Genomic DNA, 24,871 nt, shown 5'->3' with positions numbered 1-24,871 from the left:
GGCGTTACTTTTGAGTTGCAGCGTCAACAAAGGTGATGCGCCAAAAGAGAATACCCAGCAATAAACTCAGACGCCATATACTTATTGCCAGAACTCAGTGAAAAACGATGTGCCTGCATTCTTGCATCATAAGAGAAAGCACAGATGCCCCCGTAGTTTTTTCTCTGCTTAGAAAGTGGACAAAAACTGGCCGAATACGTTAATTTTAGCCGAAAGGACCATGGCGAATATATTGCTCAAGAAGAGCGAGAGAAACGGAAAAGGGTAGTGAATTTGAAAGGACAATTCTTGTCAAGCAGTGACATGATGAATAGCCGCTTGAAGCACAGCTTTCACATGAACGCACGAGTTCGGTTTTTTGTGAGGGTTATTGTTGGAATCCACATCTTCTTATCCAAAGTTTAAACAAAAAATTACAACACCCCCGGGTGGAGGGGGTAGAAAAGCTCGGTGGTTTTCGCACACTTCCTTTCAGCGAGCAGGAATTATGTGGGGCCCGGCGGTTCTCGCTGCATTATGCTTCGTAGTGCATGCGGACTACGCCAGTGCCTATCCGAAAACCCTCTATGGGGGTTCCAACCTCCACTTGACCATTCTGCACACCAATGACATTCACTCTCGAATCTTTGAGAGTGACAAGCGAGGCGTTGAATGTGGCGACAGCCGGCGCGACCGAAGTGGGTGTTACGGGGGTGTCGCTAGGATAGCTCACAAGGTCAGTGCAAAGTTGATTTTTTGTTGAACTAGAACGCTGTCTTAATTATTGGCCGGAGTGTTGTACTCGGCATACTTAGAGGTGCTTAAAGGTACTTGTTGCTGGACGATTTGTTTAATAACCGATGGCATGGATGAGGTGAACAGATGAAATGGATAGACAGATGAAATGTTTGTGAAACGACATCATAGAACGCATGATGGTCGCGCTTGTCGGACATTTGAAATTTTATGTGTCGGACATTTGAAACCCCTAAACAATGTCATCAGGTACATAAAAGTGTTTAATGATTACACAGTCTTGTATAACTCATGCACCTCTCATTGTCCACACTAAAGCGTTTCACGTATAGTTGAGGAAAGTTTCCCGAGGTTTTTTCTTTATAACTCAAATGTTACCGCACAACAATTTCAAGGTAACCTTACCTCCCAAAAAAAAGCACATCACCTCAGAAAATCTAGTAAAATTGGCCGCGTACCTGCTTCCCAAATAGGAAACGACCTAGAGAAACGACAACGTTCTGACTTTTTTTTCATGTAAAGCCTCCATCTGCCTTGTCCACATCTTCCCTCTCTCTGCTCTTCCGGAACTTCTCTCCCGCTCAGCTTCATCCCATTTAACTTCCCCCGCTTCTACTCTTCCCATCCGCACTTTTCCCATTCGAACTGCCCCGCATTTCTTTTTCGTATTCTCAGCACAAATTTGCTTTCCTGCCCCTCTCAATGCTCCCATCAAACATTTGCTTCTATTCTCGCTACACGTCTCTCTAGATCCTCCTTCTCCTCTACCACGCCATCTCTCTATCCTATTGTCTTACCCCTCTTCAATCCCCTTCAGGAACGGCGCTGCCGAAAAGGGTCATAACGTAGTAGGCGCTGGCAGCGGCGTTAGGTCATCCTAACGGCGAATGGAATAGATTGGCAGGTGCTGTGAAAGATGGTGTCGCCCCCCTCTGGTACGATTACCAGCGAATGAGATGATTTTCGCTTTAATCACCTGTCCACATCCGATGCAGCCGTGCAAGATGCTGAAAAACGCTAGCAAGTCTGATACCCCCCCCCCCCCAAAAAAAAAATAGATAATTCACAGCGGACCTCTACTAGGCTAATATTTCATACATTATTCGAAGTACGATATCACCACAGAAAACTTCAGACGCTTTCCCTGTCTATTAAAGATGAGGCGTTCCGTATCGCGATGCTTCTCATAGCCTCCCAAGGCCACGAATGCGGTGCGGACCCAGTTATCTTGTCCATAATTGCCAAGTCTTACCATTTCACGACACGCTCAGTGCGACAAACTGTGTTATACAGGTGTCCTGTTAAAACGAGGTGTACATAGGCAGTGTCGTCAATGGTCAGCTACATGATACCTGAGTGGTATCTGAGTACCTTAGCGGCTGATGATCCCTTCTTAGTCCGGAGTTAAGCAGACGTATTGCGGGACCTCGAAAACGAAGACCTGCAGTGCGCAACCACCGCATATTCATGGACGTGGAAGACCTTTTCTACTCTGCCCCTCACGATGGGGTGTTTATCGCTGCTCACGAAAGGATTTATATTTAGGGAGCAGTGGAAATTCAAAATGTGGTTGGTGTTAGTAGGGAACAGTTTTCAGAGCGCTGAGAATTGCATTGGAAGTGCACTGCATTTTGCATTGACTGTGTGCTTCACGCAAAAACGAAAGCAATAACCCTAGAGTGTTCCGCTGTTCCACCTTTGAGTCTTGTTTAAAGCGAAGCTCTAATGTCCTCACTGATGCTATTGTACGCTAATAGTTCATGCAGGAAAGCCAACTTTCTCTAACGATTAGGATGAATTATCGTCGGTGAACTGAAAGAAAAAGAAACGCTTTTTGTTGTAGGAATCGAATCTGGGTCCCTCGCGTTATGAAGCAGGCGCCTATCCAATTGCTCTGTTTCTACATGATAGAATGGTTTGGAAAACTGAGACAACAAGTGAACCCGTCACGAGAACAACGGCGTTGCTCTGCATGACTAGGGGCTGGGAACCGTAAGACGTTACGCCTAAGTTCCCAATTTTGAGGTTTAGGACGTTAGGCCCGACGTCACATCTTAGCGTTTAAAACCTCAAACCGGTGCATACTGAAAAAAAATTGGTGACTGAATACCAAGCAGCAGGTACCGATTCGTGCCGTACACCCCAAACCTAAATGTTAAATCATACAAAGAGCACACCCGTAAGTTGCTGTGAATATTCTAGAAAAGTTGTGCGTACCTCCAGTACCACATACTCGCTGTGTGGGAATGGCCAAACAAAGAATCCTTCAAGAGAAACGTTCGCGCTCAGCCATCGTCATCGTTAGACGTCGGGGTGGCGCATTTTATTTTTAGGCAGGCTCGTAGCCGTTGAGTCCAGAACCCTCACGTATCGAAAGCAAACAGATATATGTCCAGGACAATCTGGTGTTTCCAATACGTCTGATAAAAGCGACCGGCACACACCTATAGATGAAATAAGTAGTGACATCACTGCTCGCTTCTAGGAAGCAATATTCATAATAGCAACACCACGAAAAATGGTAGTTTTATCGCCAGATATTTAAATGTATTTATGGCCAGGCAAGTGTGCTACATGTTCAAACCTAGAACAGAAAGATTTCTTTTTTGGTAGTGCCTATTGTATGTTAGTAAAAAAGGAGTTGCTGCAATGTGTCTTGAAGCTGCACTCGTCAATTCGTGTCAACTTGAATAGACGCTAGCTTGAAAAACCGGACGACGCAACAAACAATGCTCGATATCCTTCGGTCTGTGTTACAGAGGCTCGTGAATTATTGGTGCAAAATGTAAAAACAAAAAAAAACAACCAGGGCAAACTTAGTTGACACGTAGCAAAGCTCTCGTTGGACAATGCGTCCATTGCATCTCGCACAATGTCAAGAAAGTTCCGAGGGTTCATGAGGTGAACGATATATTTCCCGCTGCGCAAGTTACCAAATATGCTACATTTCAAACATACACGTCACTGCTGCGTGCACCAAAAAACACGTCCCGTATATAACCAAATGCGCACGTAACGTTCTTTGCGAGATTTCGCTGAGTTGCGGGCTTGCCTATATTGGTCAACAAAGCCGCTGTTTCAATCACCGAACATGTGACGGACAATTTGCTGTACGCAGGAATTTAGCAGGTTACATGGGTGACCATGGGAAAAGATGCGGGTGCACGCCAGAACTATAAAAAACAAGCGTTCCTAAGCGATCCTCGGATAGGATTGAAACAGACGTTATAGAAGCCTAGTACCTACGTAACGCCAGTGAAAAGTGCATCAGCACACCATAGTTGCCACAGTTTAAAAAGATAAAATTTTTAGGTGCTTATAAATTGATTACTTTGAAAAATTAATATTTTTGTTGACTGCAAAAACATCTCCAGAATTTTTAGCTGGTTTTTAATAAGAATTGCTTCAAATCCTTTACAAAAAAATTGGTGGGTAATCGCGGCAAGCGTCCATATATGTATCTGCGTGTGCTATGTTTTGCACTGTTTTAAAGGTCTTGGAAATCGCTTTCAGACAACACTTTCTCCGGGTGTTGGTTCCACATCCGCAGGAAGCACTCAGCTAGTTTCTTAAGCACCACAGTGCCCAACGTTTTCATATAGTCTGCTTTCAACTTGGTCTAAGACGTTAGCCAACTCTCGTGGTTTTTGTACCAGGCTCCACCTGGGCCCTGGAGGTTAAAAAACATTTGTCATAAGCGTGTCGTCGTCTTACTCGATGAAGTTACTCACATGCGCTAGTTTTCTCAGCCATTTTTCTATGGTCTTCAAAAGGGAAACCCTTGAACAAAGGTGGTTCACATGGCTGCTGCTGCACTACACGTTTAGCACCTGCAGCAGTGGCATAATCGCAGTCGCTACTTACATACAACTGCATTGAAGGGGACCGAATTTCGGAAGACCTGCAGTCGGCCAGTGTCGTGGCGTAGACTTGCTTAGTATTGCTCAGGGTGCATGTTCCTCTCACTTTCACGCGATGTCACGTAGACAAGAACTGCGCAAGGTTCTTCCAGTAATTAAGCTTTTTGCAGAAAACTTGTGCTCTGCCTTAAAATTAGAAGAAAAGCATAGACGTCGAAGGAGCAGTCTACCAAATGGTCTGCACAGCTCAACGTAGGCGAATCCAATGTCGTCGTGTTTCCTGTGCTGGAATTACCTAAGCGTGATTTATTTCCCATAAAAGATGCAGTTAAAGAAAAGATAAAGTCCGTCAAACAAGAACCATCTTGGTCAGGGAGGAAAGCGTTACACCATTTTCTATCAAACAAGATGGCCGCACTCGACATACGACAGCAGCAAATGTGGACTCAGCTGCAGGCACAAGATAAAATTGCCGAACGCGGCCACGCACTTTCAAGGCATGGAGGGCAGCAACGTGTTTCGAAAGACAGAAATTCTACTGTTTATTATTTCGTTGGGCTTTCTGAATATACCCTAAGCGATAGTAATTTTGCGCCTGAATAATTTCTCTACGTTAGGGTCAACATTTACAAATCGTGACAAGTAATAACGTTGATCTACATTTACAGTACCTAATTACTTATAATAAGAAGCTGGCTCCCTGCCACGCTTGTGAACGTATCTTTTGGATTCTTTATTATTAGCAGAGCGCATTATTTAGATAAACGCCCTCCGAGTTCACGGATAATTCTTAGTGGTTAATACCGGGACTAACAGACGAGCAAGATGTCCTAAAATTCAAGTGGTCAAGAGATACCCCAGAGATACCCCAGTGGCTCAGAGATACACGTGGCATACCCGATAATATACATACCGTATCCAGAACAAGCTACCTAACCTCGAATTTTAGTTTATTTCATAAAATTTGATACTGCTGATCCTCATTCAAATTTCTTTTTGAGCTCTAATGGTTCACTTATGCGCGTTTATTTATTCGAGGGACAAACAACACGGTGCCAAATTTGGCATATCAGTATGATATTTGCCGAGTCATTCTTTAAGTATTAACTGTAGCATGTATTGCACATGAACCTCCTTGCCGTACACCCATTGCCAAGCAGCCTGTTGGCTTCTGCCTGAGTTGCGCAGGGGTATTATCGTGGGTTTTGTGAAAAGCCTGTACGACGATGTAATGCCACAAACGATTTCCTATAGTTAAAATACGAACAAAAGCGTGCCAAGGAAAGCATCTTGGCGAACAGATAATCCAACGAAATTGTGTCCGGACTTAAAAAGTAACTGCAAAAAAGTGAGAGCACTACCATGTTATTTTAAGTGCGAATGCACTTCTTAAGCGAGCCTGAATCGTCCGCCGCCGTCGTCCGCATAGCAACAGCTGCGGGTGCGCGCGCTCCTCGTCTTCCCTAGCAACGGGGGGAGATGGGCGCGCGCTGCCTGGCCGCGTCCCCATGGCTCATTCTTGTTGTTGTTCCTGCTGACATGGCACATACCCACGTGGGGGATTGGCCAGGAATCGGGCGTGAGAAGGGCTAATGCACCCGCTTAAAGGAGTACTGACACGAAGTTTCAAAGCTGAGATAACTATGTAAAACGCTTCCTTTTTATCAGGAGATATCTCTCAGCAAGTTGTAACAGCAACCGTTCAGCGAAACATATTTAAAATCCATTTTAATCTTCGTCCGCACGAGAAAGCCCAGAGCGGGTCGACGTGACATCATCTGCTACGTGCCCCAAACTGCCGACGTCGGGGCTCCCGTGACGAAGCCGAACCGCGCAAATTCAACTCGTGCATTCGCACTTTCACATTCTTCCCCTCGGGGAAATGCGGGGAATTTTTTTGGGTTGTAAATGCAGGCGGAATGTGATGGGGTCATGGTTTGCGAGTTTGAAACAAACTACCAAATGGAAGAATTGAGTCACACTGACGCCAACAATAATCGTTCTATATAATAAATCAAGCCTCTGGACTAACTAAATTGTGTTCTTTTTTCCTTGAATTTTCAGGCCAGAGAAATCAAGAGCAGAAACAGGAACACCTTGTTTTTGAATGCAGGAGGTTTCTTCCAAGGGACACTATTGTACTCTGTACTAAGGCACAAAATTGTATCACATGCGATGACTAGAATGGGTTACGATGCAGTCGTGAGTACTTTGTTTTCAATTATACTTTGTATTTGGGTGCATATGTTTCTATTTATTTCATTTGACATTAAGAGCACGTCTTTCCTTCAGCTGTAAATAGCGGCGTTGGTTCATAAAATTACCTTTGCTCACCTGCTTCTTTTTTTGAAGACACGTGGCTAATAATAATTACGATTGACCACTGGTTTTCGGACTCACCCGACTTTCTCAACCAGCATTTAAAATGGGCATTTATTAACTGATCAGTCCTTTCAACAGCACAATAAAGGTAATATTTTTGGGGGGGATTATGGGTGATAACTTCCACTACTTGACACTAGTAGGGAGTATGTTTTACCTTTCAACGCACTTTGGATGGTGAACGATTCAAAAGGCATGGGAAGATGCCGCATAATACTGAAAAGAAGGTTCATCGAAGGATATTTTTACTGAGGTACGCCCATTATAATGCCCAGAAGTGGCATCGCTTTAGTAAAATGATATGCCTAAATGTGTAGACTTTTGTTTTCCGTAATATATGACTAAATGAAAACAGTACGTCGTGTGCCCTACCCTCGACGTTTATTTCGCAGAATGATGCGAGTTGAACACAAAAAATTGGTGCATCCCTCGCATACCTGGTACTAATCGACGTAAGGCGAAGATTTCATCGCTGTCTACGTCGGGTAAAACACGCATGCACGTAACTTTTTCGTGTTATTGTGCTCGGTGTAGTTGCTGGTTTTTAGAACGGTGAGCACTGGCGGGAGGCTCAATAAATACGACATGTAACGAGAAACATTTGCGTCTCAATAACCCGGAAATATACACCATCGGCTTTAGGGCAAAAGACGAGATACAGACAAAAATTAGGGCTTTGTATGGCACCCCCCCCCCCGTCCCGCAATCAATACCCCTAGTATATCACAGGTTTGGTACGGGCATACCAGCGTTATCTAGTGAAATTTTCCAACCCTCACCCCCGTGAGACGACTTCCGGCCACCGCTCTTGCAATACTCAGAAGCAAGTGTTTTATGCTGTGAGAAAAAGTCAGCGGTGCAAACAGTCAGGAAGCAGCAGTAACAGTAGGAGGTCCCGGTAAAGTCAAGTTGAACGCCAAAACAAACTTCGTTTTCTTGTTCCGAGCAAACACCCTTGCCGGATCATCAAAGAGGCAAGCGGAGCAGTTCAATTAACTGCTAAAACAGGAAGTGAAGTTATACTTGTTAGCGCGCTGTCAAAATAATGTTGGATGTTCATGGTGAAGTTTTCCTCATGTCAATGGGGGCTAATTCGACATCTTTAGTAGAGCTCCCGGTTAACATGTAGTAGGTTTACTTCTCTAGGTTTACTCTCTATTGCTACTGACTCGGGCTGGGCATGCTGTTCTCAGCTTTCACAAGGTGCTGCCCAGACAACGAGCCGCAGCCTGAAATTGTGAATCAAAATAATCTTAACTAAAACAAAGCAACGTACTATACGAAGACAAGAAATGCCGCCATCTTTACGAAGTGAATGATGATGAGAGAAGTGAAGCTAAAATGCTTATCTGTAAAACCCTGAAAGATTCACCCACACATCATATAAAGACTCGACACGTCAAGCTTTCGACCGCTCCGTTCACAAGCCCGTAGACGACGTCGATGTTTGTGGTAATTATGTAGGGCTTGTGCGGGACGATGAGAATCGCCATGGGTAAGTTGGCGAATTCGGTGTGTGACATTTTAGCCACCTTGGCCCTCACCTTCTGCAGAGCGTCTTGTGTCGCCTACCCCCGGTACGTGTCTTCAGCTCGCAGGCGACGAACGACAACCTCTTCTTCTTCCTTTCCTCCTTGTTGGGTAGCAACGAACGTGTTGAACGTTTTGACCTCTTCGACCAAATTTGGTTGGCCAGTCCCCAGGAATACCTCCCACAATCATCATCACTCCGCCGTGTATGGCAGCAACGAGGGACGGGACAGGGCCCGAGTAGAGTCTTGAGCTCACAGGCGACGAACGACAACCTCTTCATTTTCCTCTCCTCCTTGTTGGGTGTCAACGAACGCGTTGAACGTTATGACCTCTTCGGCCAATCTTTGGTTGTCCAATCCCCAGGGGGATCCTGCCACAATCATCATCAATGTGCCGTGTACAATATGCCGTGTACGGCCGGGACAGGGCCCGAGCAAGAGGAGCTTTGCCCCTAAAAAGAGCGCAAACAAGTTCAGGAGAAACACTATGAGAATAACTCGGAACGAGGGATAAACAAGGCGAAAACTGAGGAGTGCAATCTGTGCAATCTGAGTAGTGACAGAGGAAAACAAGAGGAAAACAACTGCGAAGTTTTAATGCAAAAAACTGTGCAGCGAATTTTCGACTGCCTCGAAGGCATTGTGTTGCCAGTTTTGAAGTATGTTTTCTGTAGTAGCTCTGACATTCCTGGAACACTTTCCTTGTGAGGGATAGATTGGGGAGGTTGACATTGACTTCTTTTTGGACTACGGTGCGGTTATTGTAAGACTGCAATCACGCGTAAGCGTCAAAAGCACATGGTATGGCAACATTCATTTAGGAGTAACATACCATCCGCGGGTCGGATTAAGCAAAATAAATAGTAATTGCCAGGATATACACTGCGGGTAAGGAGCAACTGGTGAAGCGCCTGTTAATGAAATTATTAACAAGGAATGGTAAATGTAACAAGGAATATCAAGAATTCTATGTACGAATAGACTCAGAAAATTTGGAAATGCGTCGGATGCACGAATATTGTTTTAAAGCATGTTTTCTTCAGCACAAATTCATCCTTACTTGCAGGGTCTTGGCAACAACGAATTTGATGATGGACCCCAAGAGCTTGCGCCTTTTGTGCGTGATATGAGAAAAGCTGGTGTTCCTGTGCTGGGAACTAATGTGGATACTTTTCGGGAACCACGTTTTAGGGGCATGGCATTGCCAAAATCTCACGTGGTCACGATGTCTGGAGTTAAAGTAGCTCTTTTGTCAGTTGTAACAAGGAAAACGGTAAACATTGCCAACCCTGGTAAGTTTTTTCCAAAGAATAATACATTACCTTGCTAGGAGTTTTCCTTACAGTCAGAGCAGAAAGTATTGCTACGAGGGTGCTTTCTGGCCTTAAGAATAGATTGCTTGTTCGGTGTACAGTAGTCAGACAGTGATGTGCCCTTGTGTAAAAACACATGCTGTAGGTAGCACAGATGAGGAACTTGCAATTTGTTGCACTCATGTCATCTGCAATTCGAAGTGAGGTATCGGGCGTACACTAATAATCAGACATTTATTCAAGGCAGTTCTATTTACGGCTGCGCTGGTCAACTTCACCATAAAATTTATTTTTGGCCTATTTACTAGAAGTGTACATGCTTAGTTTATCGGCAGACCAGAAAACGCCAACCGGCGGTGGAGGCACCCCTGCCAACCACAGAAACAATGGGCGTATGGATTACAATCTGTTTAATAATATCTCGACCTTCAAAGGGTTTATGTTCATATTTTTTGTCGCTAAAATTGGCTCCGTTTGTTGGGAGATAGGTTCCGCGATTTCAAAAGGGTAGCAATCTGCTACATTTAGCCCTACAGACTACGCATTGTGCCGTCAAAGCTGACATCACCTGAAAGACGGGCTCTCCAAACGCTCTTGTTTTGTTTATGAATATTCATTTAGATCAGTCGTGGAAGCTCATAATATTCGAATGTGGAAGTTTGCATATCTAACTATAGATTCTGTTCCACAAAAAGCAAATACGCGTGCCATGGAACCCTTGACTGAGATAATTTCTCAGTATAAAAGGCTGAACGATTACACATGGTAAAGTTACGCTCGTAATAGTCTCATATACACGCACTGCTTTTAAATAAATGAATTGGGAAGTTTATGAACGCCTCCGACTTACAGAGGAAAAAGATGATTACTTTACGGTTGCATTGAATCGTGTTCCCCATCCGTCAATGAATTCACAGCGTGTAAATGAGAAAATGTATCGAGGATTTGTACATTGCTAGAATTCACACAAAAGGAAGTACGGCCAGAATGCTTCAGGAAAGGAACATTAACTGAAGTTTTGTTTCAAGTGTGTTAATTTTTCATGATACTTAGATTCGTTTTTCAACTTTGGAAAAATCTGAGCTCATTTTGATTTTATTTCAACGTTTCAAGCTAGATTTTATGGAGCCCGCTTTAACCTTTGAATTCCGCAACGAAGCCGCTCGTATAAGCTCTTCTGCGTACGAAATGCTAAACACGGATGCGATGTGCTCAAACGCGTGTTTGTATAACCTTTCTGCTAACCCTAAAGAAACCGAGAGGCTATTATTTCCGATGTCGTTCTCAATGAAACGCCCTGTAGTCAAGGCATCAAACATGGTCGTGCGGGGGACCGTAGCCAAACAAATAGTCGCAAACTATATCGAATGTAGAGGTGTTCAAATTTCCCGCACTAAAATTCTCAAAGTAGACAGAAACCATCGACATCTACAAAATTTAGTAGAGCGTGTTTTCTGGTATGTAGCACTTGAACAAAGCATTCGTTTACGAACGGCTTCCGATGCTGACTGGTTCATTTTTATAAAACCAGTCTTGTTTGGACTCAGAGCACAAGCCACCTGTTGGATGAGGCAATACTGCCACATCGTAACAATTGTGGCAGGTCTCAGCAAATTTTATTTCATTCTATATTATTATGCAGACTCATAGGTTCACCTAAAGTCACGTGATTCAACCATTAAAGGTGTTTTCATTATGACCAGGTAGCTCAGTTGCTTCTAGTTTTAGTAAGGTGTGCGTCACTCTTTATATTATCACCGTCATACGCATTACTGATGCTTCGCCGCCCTACGGCAGACCAATTAAGATAAAAAATCAATTAAGATCAATTAAGATCAACGTACCATTGGAAACAAAATCTTCATCGCCATTTCATTTTCCTTGTTGTTTCTTTTATGAAACGTATACTTTGGTCACTGTGCTTGTAGACCTAATTAGCCTAAGCCACAAACATGGCAATATATAATTTGTCACATTGGCTGGGAACCGGCCTGTCATTTTGCTGTATGCAGCTAAGGAACATGAAGTTGGCTGTAAATTGTTTTGTTTCTGGAAAAGCTTGATGCGTGAGGTGTAAACGAAACGTACTTTACTCTTCGTTTTAGGTGGCATAAGAATACTACCAGAGGTTGAAAGCATCAACAGTGAAATATGGCGGCTCAAGCAACAGGGAGTCAAAATATTTATTCTTGTAAGCCACGTTGGCTTTGAATTTGATAAGCACCTGGCGGTGGCTTGTCCTGATCTTGATATTATTGTTGGAGGACATTCGCAAACATTCTTGTACCCAGGTAAGGTTGGTCTTAACTAATCTTCTTAAAAAAGGTGTTGAATTGATTTTCTTATTGCGTACTTCTATAAAAGAACTCCCGAGAGGGGGCTACTTTTTTGTCTGTCTCCCAAAATATTTGAACGGATATCTCAGCGAAGTATTTTAACTTATACCAAAACCATCCTCACCCTCCTGTTGTAAGAGGCGAGACGATGGACTAATTCACATCACTAAACTAGAAGAACCTTCATCGAAAGAAAACTTCGCTTCCAACTTCATCGCTGCTTCTATAATTAACATGTTGAAATTTGTCGTTGTTAGAAACGCACGTCTCAATGTTGAATGCCACAAGACCTTCCTTAGGTTGCCTTTTATTAAGCTGTAACCGTCTATCCACCTTCCGGCTTCCGATTCGAGCTGGTCTGATTATCTGTACAACTTGAATTCGATTCCCATTTGGAGCCTAATTTACGTGAGTTCACTTTGAATAGAATTACTCATTAGTGTCTTTTGTGCTGCCGGCCATTACATCTGCACGTCTGCTCCAGGGATGCACCTTTTCAACCTACCCATTCGTGCACTGTTTTTGCATCAGTATCTACTGGATAGGTCGAAACTATTATTAGTTCGCTCACAGGTTGTAAAGCGTAAACAAGTTGGCAACCGCTAAAGAGAGCGTCGAGGATGAAACAGTGTGTCATTATAGCCTAAAGCAGAAAACCGGCTCGCAGAGTGGCACCAGAGAAAACTTTTTTTATTACTATGGGTTCGAGAGAATAGCACTTGCTTCTATGCGGAATTAGTCTTACAAGCGATGCTTTCGCCGTAATTGCCGCCTCCTGAGGTGAATATAAAGCGGAGCGTTGCTTTAAGCCTGCCTTATCATCGGCGTTCATCCTATCACAATTCAAAGTCGGGTTACAATTTTCTCCGAGAATGGTATCAGCGTGCAGTCCAGAATGCATTGTTTTATTGTGAAGGAATCTTAGTTGGCTGGCCACGTGATTGGTGTGTTCCGCCATATACATTTCTTTTGTCTTGAAAACGGCCACGCATCGATGAACAAGACATTGCTGTGACAGCTGTGTGGCCCAACGAACCTGCCGCTGCGTGACACTCAATTTGTTCTGGAACCACCTTCGCTTAGTCTTCCACAAGAGTGGGCACTGAAAGTTTAGTATCCATGGGCAGATGTATGTCGCATAGCACAAAAAACCTTTTGCATATAATAGAGCTGGTGGACTGTCTTTTGTGTTTTGTTTCTAACACACAATTTGTTCCACCTTCGCCGAGGCTTCATGCCAGGGCTGTGCCAAGGCTTCTGGGTCAGTGCAGTCACTGGCTGACCAACCTGTACTGACTGGCTTATTTTTCTTTGATCCAATTCCTCAGAAACATCGATGGTATTCAATCGTGAATGTCTTCGCCGCGATCGACGGCAAGCTGTATCCGTAGACCCGAGGCATGCCTTGTCCAAGCAATCCCCCCCCCCCAATAAGCTTCTATTAAACAAACTGAACCTGTCTACCGTAGCTGTCCACGCTGCGGGCAGTGTTGCCTGGACTACGATCCCTAAGTGTGAGCCTGGGCAGACATTACACACGCAAGGCATACATAAACTGGCACACGTTCACTTCATCTGGCACTCGGGAGAGTGGCTAAACGCCCATGGGGGCATCATAAATATCTTTGCCACAAGTACATGAGCATTGTCCGGGATTCGTCCTTAATCAAACACCTTCATTCCTCATTAGACCTACACATCATTGAGCACGTTCTCTTTCCCACATAAGAGGACGACTGGAAGGTCTTGTTACACCACATTAGTGGGGTGCTCGAGGACGATAAGTAACGCAGCCGCAACCTGGTGACTCAGAAGCCTTTTTAGAAGGGAAAATAAATGTTTCCTATCTTTACAGAACTCCCTTTTCAAAGGCATTATGCTCCTATTGCAAACTAATCTTCAAATTCGCACGGCGGCTCGTTTGTCACACCTGACGGCACGTAACAGTCGGAGGGAAGATGATGGAATATGGGTTTTTAAAGAAGCTGCTTAAGCCACTGTCATGTTTTTTTCTGAACTACTTGTTTTCGCTACATCGCCACTAAGTCATGCTTGTCCTAAATTACTTGCCTTCAATACATCGCAAAGTAACCCCTGGACATGGTTTTATTCCTTGCCTCGATACTATTTGCGTCTGGCAGGCTTTGCAGTGTGGCATTAAACATAGCTACCCTGGCTGCCCAGTCTAGCTCGCTGTACATGGGCATCCATCGCCAAGCAATTTTGAGTTTCAGCTGACCCCGTCAATACCACCATGTGGAACACAGAGGCTCAGAATTTATGAGACATCAAATCTTAATACTCGCCTACTCGCACCGTTCTCTGGCGCAAAAAATTTACATTTCACAAACAAGGTATATCCATCCCTTCCACTGCCTGATTCATTCAGGGGGCGAAAGGTACAGGTTTCTTCGGCAATAACAAGTAGCCTGTTATTGATTTCAAAGTCATTGCTTTCGGCCTCTTATGCTTCACTCAAAATATGATTGAGACCTTGTCGTTATCTGCTCACTCAAGTTGAAAGAAGAAATGTTTCCTGATGCAACCCAGTGACGCAAGCGAACATTGTCAGAATTGCTACTAAACAGTCAAAGTGGACAAACACGCGCTCAGATTAACATCGTTAGGACACTCCTGCGGCATATATCATCGCTCTGAAAAAATATGAAATTTACAAAAAGCGATCGGTTGTTCCCGAACATCCAAAAAGCGACATCAAATAAAATTGATTTGCGCGGTTTGTTCATAAAGCCTATGAAGTGTATAAATTTCTATACCTTCGTCAATGTAATATGAATTACCCATCAGATAATGATACAACTTTCTGATACAACAAAGTTTAAATATGGTAGTCGAAACAAATGCCGCTTGGAAAACACGCAAAGTCACCAAAACCAATGGCTCATTTATGCAAGTAACTGTTCCGCTCATAACGGTGCAGATATTTCCTAGCATCAAAACAAACCATACAATAACCTGAAGTAATCATTGAAGCCAGTCCCGTCCTGTGTCATTGAACACATAAAATGGGTCCACATGTGTAACGCGAATTGATTAGTGTACTAGGACGGCCAGAAATCTGTCTTCCGTGGTACAGAAAATCGCAGACTGCTTAGAGAATTACCAACAGGGCAAGGAAAGTTGCCAACAACGGTACCCTTTTCAATGGAAGTTCGTGTGAACAAAGTAAATAATTAGGTTAAAAACACCGGTTACTTTTGCGCTGCGGGGGATTGCAAGCAGGGTCCGGGGGGAGCAGAAACAACCATAGATAACATGGACCACCAAAGTAAGGCAATTGTAGTCTGCTAAAGGGAAACCTAGCGCATGATTTGTAGCCTTCCACTTCGAAACGCGGCTTAGAGATGTGTAATAACTCCTACAGGAAAACGTTCAGCATGGTGCTTTCACAAATGCAAATTTACTGAGCAGCGATGCAGGCTCACACTAATAGCGTATATGGTGGACAAAGAAAACCTATTGGTCTAGCAACTCTGTCACACTAACAGAAAAAGGAAGGAAACGTTGCAAAGACAAAATAAAGATGGCGATAATGAGAGGACACATACGTACCTCTGGACCCGTGCTAATTTATGCACTCTGTACCACTTGACCTGTGTCGCTGTAGCACTGCCTTTCAAGTGACACCTAGTTTACACATTTCGATTAGTGTCGTGCATACGTTGAAGGACTCTGCGCCATATATATCCAGGGAAAGGGCAAAGCATGACATCAAACACGATGCAGGCCCATCCTTTCCTCAATTCCACTTTGATGCTTTCCCATTGACTACCTCCCAACGTAGTCAATGTTACTGTTAGAACCATTTTTACTGTTAGAACCATTCCCGATAAATATTGATGGAATATGACAGAAAAAATAATGATCAGAGATTGTATGTTTATTGACTAGCAAGGTGCAAGGGGGCAAGTCTTTTCAGCTTAACTCCTTGACATATCTTCAACAAAAATTTCTCTTGTCTGTACCATTTTTTTCTAGGAACGCCACCGACACAGGAGGATAGGAGAAGAGTGGAAGGAACCTACCCGTTTTCAGTCAGGAGACAGGGCCGTCCAAGTTGCCTAATTGTTCAAGACTACCGCTATGGCAAATACCTTGGCAAACTCGAGGTTCTCTTCAACGGGAAAGGAGACGTAACCCACTGGCGAGGAAAACCTATTTTGCTTGATCAGACCGTTGGTCAAGGTAAGACGACCAAAATTTGCTTTCCAGTTGTTTCTTAACAGTTGTCTTCGCTCTATATATTATCTCATATATCACCTGCCCGTCACATATGCCCGTACCGGCATTACATCGGGACCGTCCACATCATAATTCGCTTCTAACGCCCGCAGCATTTTGAGCTGGGTAAGGCCCCAACCAGATAAGAGACATCGTCGTCATCATCTTAATATTTTCATCCAACTACTATCCAAGACGAAGGCCTCTCCCATGTATCTCTAAGTACTCTAACCTTACCCAAGTCCATTCTTTGCCCCGGATTTAAATCCATCCTCCATCCTGTTAACCGTTTTTTCCCACTTTTAGTCCCTTCTCTCTACCGCCAATCTACTGCCCCACTGGTTCATCGCTTTTCATTTTGCCGCGTGACATTGCCAGCCAAGTCTGTTTTTTTCATCTTAATTTTAAAATCCTCTCGGCCCTGATTTTTTTATTTCAAGTAAAACAGTGTTTTCGGTATGATTTCCTCACTTTTAGGGTCCCATAAGCCCACAAACAAAAAATAGAGTTGGAAGTAAAAGTAATGGCATATTTATTAATGAGGCAGTTAATTAGGACCTCTAGCAATTAAACACTTTGTGTAGAAAAATTACCTCACTTTTCCACATTTTCGTAATCGTTATTACTACATGAACCTACAAACAAACATTCAGCTTGTAGTGCGCGTATTTAAGAATTTATAAGCTTGGGAATAAAATTGAGACGGCCATTATTTCAGCCTTGTTGTCGTCATTTCTACTTCACCGGAGATTTGTCTTTTTTGGCGAGTAGCTCCACTAAAATGAAACAACAGTGATATATATTGCAATTGGCATCATTGAAGGACAATTTCCCCCAAAACTAGCAGTTTTGGTTTTGGTTCTCTATGCGCTAGAGTTACTACAATGTGATAGCGTCAGTTGATGTTCCCAGGGCCGAAAGGGGTAATTAACTATCTCTTTCACCAGAGTTAAAGGCAGTGGTTGGTCAGTGACCTTCTTACCCTAATGATTTGAGGAAGAAGTTGTGAGGTAGCGCTAACCTCGTAAGTGGTAGATCGTTGAACCACTGACAATATAATGACCCGCCGTTCTGAGGACGGATATCAAGATATCATGTGTGAAAGCGAAGACTAATCTGTCCCCTCGTCAGAAGCCGGAATATTTTCTGTCGCTAAACGGGAGGAGAGGGCATATCTTTGCAACCGATACTTAAAGGGACACTGAAGTGAATTTGTCAAGCTCCCGTTTTTGCTTGGACTGCGTAGACTGGCTCAAATAAGCACACTTTTCATCGTTTATCCGGTTGACAAATCGGTAATTATTTTACAAAGCGCGAAAGAAGAAAAACTACCATGCGCGGTTTGCGGCGGCCGCACCAACTAAAGCTGTGACGTTAGGAGGAGCGGGCACCGTGATTGGACGATGCCCAAGGTGAGCAACCAAACAAGTTTCGGTTTCGGTTTCGTTTCTGTAAAACCCAACTGGTGGCGTTGTTGGATGGGCATTCTCAATACCTCATCGTACCGCGCTTCTGCCATGTTGTCAGCTGTGAAAATGCATAAAGATAAGCCTCCCAGGACGGCTTGGAATCGTAGCATTCACTAGCCGAGGCCTACGCAGTGCATGGACGCCCTCCGCGTACCCGCAGACGCCCAAATGTCATGCGCTTTTCCCCCATATTTGGAGCTTGCCTCACTCATGCCTGTACCGTAAAAAGTGTGTTCGCACCAGGTCAAGCGTCTGTTCATTCTGGCCTGTTCCCCACTACCCGCAAGCAGTCGGTGCTTATGGCAACAGCACGCCAACGAGAACTCGCTAGCGTGCCAGTGCCAGCCTGCGCGCGTTCTGTGAACTAGTTCTTGGAGCCATGAACGTTGCGGCCCCAAAAAAAGGTGAACTTAATGTAGAAAACATCGGCAGAAAACGAAAAAGTTAACTTACAAAAAAAAAAAAGCACGTACCCACGGGGACTCGAACTCGTGACTAGCAAAACACTTGCGACAACAAACCTAGCGCCCCAGTCCACTAGACCACGAGAACGGCGCAGCCGTCCTTGGTAATATAAGGTATATATTGTACAACGCGTTTACACTTTTATTTAGTTTTGGTATTTCAAGCAGCTTAGGTGACTATTTGTTGTACTGCGATCGTGCAGTAAGCGTCGCCCAAGTTTCCACAGTAGCTCACGTCTAGCAATTGCATTTCGTAGACGGAAAAGCGTTCGCAGATGCGTAGTCGTGCTGCTGACCGCTGTGCTTGTTCGCCCAGCGCAAAAAAGTGCTTCCCGCGCCCTAGTTTTACGCTGTACGGTAAAAATATCAGTTGATTTTATTTCCTTAGTACCTATATTGACTTCGCTGACTCTTCTCCCTCCTTCAAGAGGCCTTATATTTTCCTACTGGCGTACCAGTCAGCAAAGCGTCGCATGTGCGCTTCTGCAGCGCTTGTGTGAAGCGACCTTGTCTTGGAGCTAGATACAGTGTACAAACTAACCAAGTAAAGAAAGGCACATTCTTCCATTCACAAACGTTTCCTGGCTTCGTTTCAACTGAGTGAACGAATTGCGACGACTCGTCAGCGGCCGGCGGACGAAACGCTGGGCCGACTGACTCTGTCTGAAGGCCGGGAAGCCGTGCAGTAGCGCAACCAATCGCGAGCTCGGCACCTCCTGACGTCACACGAAAACGCCACAGAAAATGGGCGAGCGTAAAGAGAGGAGGACAGCATTTTCGAATTAATTTTTCTACTAAATAAAATCACGTAAACGCGCCCAGAGTGGTCGAAACATGGCCTGGGGACTCCGGGCTACAATTTGCGCTAGTAATCCCGCAATGTTTACATATCACTTCAGTGTCCCTTTAATCCTGTCACTACGTTGCAGGTTAGGAAGTATTAGTTTCCTGTATAGTATGGGTTTGCACTCATATCCTTATCTGGAATTTATACGAGGTATCTTTAGGCTTTGCCTCATATTGTCTGTTATTATACAATATATGCAAATACATTTTTATGTCGGGTACTATACTTTTTATTCGAGATGATGTGGCTCAAACAATGCCTAAACTTTCATACGAACTCGCTTGCCTCTGTGATAAAAGCCCTCTTCGAGTACCGTTATAAAAAAAATCAAGCTTAGGCAGCGCCAAAATCTAGCCACTGGTCATTTGCTGAACAAAGGAAAAAGATACACTGTGGCGGTGGCCCCCTTTTTAGTTACATAATTGCAAGAAACAGTACAACATAAAACCGTGCTCATTGCGTAATCAGATGTGATTTCAATAGACACGGGAAGACCCTAGTTCCTCGCCCTAGCGTCTGTCTCGTGTCTCTTTTTTTTTCATTTCGGTCAATTACGCTAGTACTCGTGTCTCGTTATGCAGTATACCAACCAGCAGTAGTTTGCTACAGCGTCCTCAGAGCCCTACTTGCTAATAGTTTTGGTTTGGTTGTGAGGTTTAACGCGCTGACGCTACACAGGCGATGAAGAGCGCTGCAGTAGAAGGCTCCGTATTAATTTTGACAATCTCGAGATCTTTAACGTGCGCCGAAATCTCGAACACACACTCGGTTTCGCTTTTCACCTCTATCAGAACCTACTTGCTAATGACGGCTAAAGTTGCCGGAAATTTTGCCGCGTGATTTACTTCATAGCGCAACCGAACAAAATGCAAAGACGGCCAGACGTGTGAGAATGACGCATGAGTGTAAATGACCCAGTCAACCTAATGTATTCAACATTCCTGACTAAGGCGCCTAAAATCAAGCTCTAGTGATATCACTAACCCAAGTAACCTTTGTATCGGTTTTTACAGGTTGTGGTAGCTCAAGCTTGGAAGAAACCTGTAAACCTTTTCAAAAATTTTATTAACCAGTAAGAGGCTATATGCAGACTTTGTTTTTCCGTATTGAAACTTTCGCAATGTGGGGAATATTTTGAAGCGGGAAAATGATGGTCCGCTTCCTGTTTTTTTTTTCTTTCACTCATCTGTAACCATACCTTGATATGTCTGCCCACCGGCAAACAAAATTGTGTTCGTGTTTATGAACACCCAGCATCCCCGTGGTAATCATACCTATTCACACCACCCGTTTCTCATTTCTGTGGATACCAGGATATGAGTGGATTCACCATCGGGAATACCATGAGCAACAGTTTTGAGACGCCACATAGCGCTCCCATGTAGGTGCAACCCCGGCGTTTCTTGCTACACCTAGAGCCTAAGGCGCATTCCCTTTGAACACTCCCGCTACTCTTATGGGGATAGTTAGAAGTAACTCACTGTTTAGCCTTGCTGAGTAGCCTCGGTATAATTCGAGCAGCCGGAGATCGAGCAGCCCCAGCCATTCCACAAATCTTTCTGCCCTTTCCCGTGATTTTATTCTGTTTGAAAAGTACGCCGTTTTACGCATTGACAACGAAACTAAAGTTAGCATAATGTCCTTCAACAGTATTCCTCCGCAGTGGCGGCGCAGCGTGAAAAGCTTCAAAATAAATCACGGTCATTGCTTCTTGATCAATCATCTCCCTTGAATGTAAACTGTTCCATCAAACACAATCGAATAATTGCGCATGGTCACACGCATCGGAGGCTGTCGCTCCGTTGTTCGTATTTCTTTAACCCCCCCTCCCCATGTATCTACCTGCAGAGGGACAGAAAGTAGCTTACCAAAGCCATCGCTGCAAACGTTTATAACCAGCGAAATTTCCTTCATGACACGAGGTTGTGCGGTGGCGATGGAAGGAATTTTTAGAGGAAAAAACTGGCAGATGGTATGGCTCCGCCAGCCCTGTAGTATCGGTAGAAAGCCGCCCACTTTCTACTTGATCATCCGTAGCCAACTATTGCCCCAATGGATGAGTGCTCTCTCCGTGTATGTAAGGCTGTGGCAGTATTTAGAGTACGCACACAGCACCTACTAGATACTGAATGCATACTGGAGGGTGTGTTCAGAAAGCTGAAGCGCAGGAAAACTGGAATGCCAATAAATGGGGATTGTCTCAGTAACCTAAGGTTTGCAGACGACATTGTCCTGTTAAGTTAAAGCAGTCAGGATTTGCAGTGAATGCTTTGCCAATTGTGCTCCGAAAGTATGACTGCAAGCTTAACGAAAAGTTCCAAGGTAATGCGGAATCAACCCGCCAAGAGACATGACTTTGAGCTCGGGTATGAAGTGTTGTAAATAGTAGCGTACTATGTACACCTTGGGCAAGTTATAGCAGCTGATCCAAACCGTGGACGGGAAATTACCCACAGAATAAGCATGTGGTGGGCTGCTTTTGCTAAGAATTCTGATATATTCACTAGTAAGCTTCCTCTGTCACTCAAAAAGGTTGTATGCAATCAATTCGTTCCTCCAGTGATCACTTACGGGGCAGAAACTTGGGGTGCCACCAAACGACTTAAAGGAAAACTAAGATCGGCCCAACCGGCCATGGAACGGATAATGGTAGGGGTCACGCGGAGGGACAAGAAAACAGCCGCGTGGATTAGAGAATAGACAAAAATGGAAGACATTCTAGTTCAACTTAAGCTAAGGAAATGGGTGTGGGTTGGTCGCGTAATGCGTGTGAGGGGCAACAGGTGGACTATCAGGTTAACCGAGTGGCTGAAGATAAACCGTAAACGCAATAGTGGTCGGCCGAGAACTCGATAGAGAGATGAGCTACAAAAATTTTGGCGGAAAGGATGGACTCCGCTAGCACTCGATAGGCGTGGCTGGAGATTTTTGGGAGAGGCTTCCGTCCTGCAGTGCACACAACCAGGGTTATGATGATGATGATGATGATGGTGGTGGTGGTGGTGGTGGTTGTGGTGGTGGTAATGATGATGATTCACGCCGAGTACGCGCACAGATTTCTCGTGTTCTACCCTTCTAGTGCTTGCACTATTTTACTGACAGAATTATTGAATGCTCGGTGGCAATCTTAGCTTGCATAAAGCTTTTAATGCATTCGTACGCCCCGCATTGCGTTTGCCTGCTACGGTATGTGCATGTATTTCTTGGGAGGCTGTACCAGCATGTGTCAGGAATGCGTCAGCCTATACCTAACCTTTTTTTGTGAGTTCTTAAAGGTGAATTGGTATCCGCAGCTTGGGCATTGAGGCGAAAGGCTTGCTGGCGGGCTCTGGGAAGTTTTTTTTTTTTCAAAATGGGCAGCAGTTCACGACCATGGTAAGATTTCAAGCGCCAAATAGTTTGACAGGGGAAGTAAAGGACAGGGGCATGCGCTGACCTTTATACGCAGTGTCTAAATATTTGGCACTTGAAGTCTTATCATGGATTACAAACTAGCTCGAACCGGCACGTTGTGAAGTTCACGATATTGTGCCTCCATATGCGACGTAACGCCTGCGTCCTATGTTTAAGCTTAGCGTAAGTAATAATAAATGCAACTTCACTTTAGTCCAAAAAATTTTATGCTCGTTGTACTTCGAGTTGCTGGTAACCGCTGTCCACGTGCACCTCAGAATGTAATGGTAGGAGTAACGTCGGTCTATCGCATATTGGCGTCGCCCCTTCCCTAGCTCCGCATCAATCTTAACTGAAGGGAACAGTGATGTAGAAAATACGGAAGGCTTCATTACTAAATAGGCTTTAAGAAAGATTTTTACAATGCAAGCTCACGAATTTCCCGTCAAAATCAACAGAGGTACCCAAATAGGCCTTTCGCACTCAATGAAAGAGAATCTACATTTTTCTCTTCGGAAACCCTGCCGTGTCATCTTGTCAGTATGTTTCGAGATTTAGAAGCGGGTTACATCGATAAGATTGTCTGTTAACTTTCGTGGGTTTCCGAATGCACCCATGACGTTCGATAATACCGATTTCTTGCATTTTATTCTGAAATTTCTTTACTTTTTACCTTCCTCTCCCCTTTCCAGACCAGAACATCCTCCGTAGCTTGACTCCATTCAAAAGGACCGTGGAGGATGCCCTTAGGAAAGTCGTGGGCTCCACAAAGGTCTTGCTGGAAGCCAGCGACAAAGTCTGCCGCTACAGAGAGTGCAACATGGCCAATCTTATGGCCGACTCCTTCTTCGACTACTACACCAACAGAAAGAGCTCGCTGCCCCATGCTTGGTCGGATGTCAACGCCGCTATCATCAACGGAGGAACGGCCAGAGAATCTATTAGACAAAACTGTAAGTGGGATATTGTACGCTCGTGGTCTTATTTAGTTAGCACACGTAGTTAACCGGCCTGTCTCATATGTCCATAAAGGGTTCAGAAACACATCCAGACGGCTGTTTGCCCAGCACAAGGCTAGTAGTCGCGCCCAATCAAAATACATTACCACATTTTAGGTGTTTACAAAAACGCTTTGAGGCATCAACATCAACATATATAAATATGCACCTTTTCTTTTTCATAGTTGATACAGCTTTACCCCATAGCTAATCAGCTGCATGTTAGGTAGTTAGATCAATCCTAAAGGAATGAATACTATGCGCCTACACACGCCAGAATGGTCCTCTACGTAAAGCGTGACACAAGGTTCTGCATCAAAGTAAACAAGAGCGAGCGGGAAATCACGAGCTGCAAGAAAAACATTGAACAAAACGACAAGGAGTAAGGGCTCGTCTTTGCGATATATTGTCTTTTTTGGCCTTGCGCATTCAACTGACAACAAACAAAATCAACGGTTTGTCGTTATTTGAAGTCTCACGAGGGAAATTTAAGGTGGGTGTTAATGAAAGTATAAATAACTGTGATTGTGGATTGGCAGATGATGTGTTTCTAACGATGCAGTACGACGCCTTGAGACGAGAAACAAACATATGAAGCTGCAAATAAACTAACTAATGTTAGCTAGGCAAGAAAGGTAATTAAGGCAATCAAGAGCAGGTTTAAGCAAATGAACAACGAGAGCAACATACACTGAGCTAAGTGGCATAGATTGCCTACTGGTACCACCTGAGTACAACCGGTACGAAAACTTACAGCGGCAGTAACCGAAAAAGGTGGTACATCAGCATAAACTTCAAAAAAATCTGCAGCAACATGCCATCATCAAGCCAGGCTGCTGCCTCTGAAAAATTTACGGTTACTTATTTTACCGCTTAATGGACAGGTGATGGGAAACACGATGCGCAACTCACACAACAAGGCTCTCCAATTTTTTTATTGCTAAAACATGAAAATTTCTATAACTACGCCGGGAGTTCATGTTGTGAACCAGCGCTCTGCCATTCTTTCCTAGCCAACAACCCGACGTCACGTTCTGCGTTCGTCACACTTTCCTACCAAGGAGCTTTCCTGAGAAGCAAGTCAAACGGTCGCCACTTTGAGCTGGTGCTGCAAAAACCTGCCCTAACGGTGTTTCCTATGGCCCCTCTCCCGCCCGTCCTCTCTCGCCCGGTCGTCACCACTTAGCCACTGCGCTTTTATTACGTGTGCAATACACGGGGAGTGTCGACCAAATTGTCGCCTTGCTTAGAATTTCGCTTCACGCTGTCTACAGAGCCAGCAGAAGAAGAACCGAGAACG

General features: G+C 44.3%; 1 protein-coding gene across 1 annotated transcript in view; it reads left to right on the top strand.

Moving 5' to 3' along the window:
• The first annotated feature begins 415 nt into the window (after positions 1-415).
• LOC144138685 (protein 5NUC-like) overlaps positions 416-24,871 on the top strand; it is a 32,798-nt gene continuing 8,342 nt past the window's right edge. The window contains exons 1-6 of the mRNA XM_077671087.1: positions 416-715; positions 6,660-6,797; positions 9,576-9,801; positions 11,928-12,113; positions 16,158-16,364; positions 23,266-23,526. Of these exons, the coding sequence (XP_077527213.1) occupies positions 488-715; positions 6,660-6,797; positions 9,576-9,801; positions 11,928-12,113; positions 16,158-16,364; positions 23,266-23,526 (1,246 nt within the window). The 5' untranslated portion in view covers positions 416-487. The remainder of the gene's footprint in view (positions 716-6,659; positions 6,798-9,575; positions 9,802-11,927; positions 12,114-16,157; positions 16,365-23,265; positions 23,527-24,871) is intronic.

Source organism: Haemaphysalis longicornis, unplaced genomic scaffold (genome assembly GCF_048455015.1).
Source record: "Haemaphysalis longicornis isolate Haplotype H1 unplaced genomic scaffold, Haemaphysalis longicornis Haplotype H1 scaffold_5, whole genome shotgun sequence".
In the NCBI taxonomy this organism is placed as follows: Eukaryota; Metazoa; Arthropoda; class Arachnida; order Ixodida; family Ixodidae; genus Haemaphysalis; species Haemaphysalis longicornis.
This window is presented reverse-complemented; position numbering and strand designations above follow the sequence as displayed.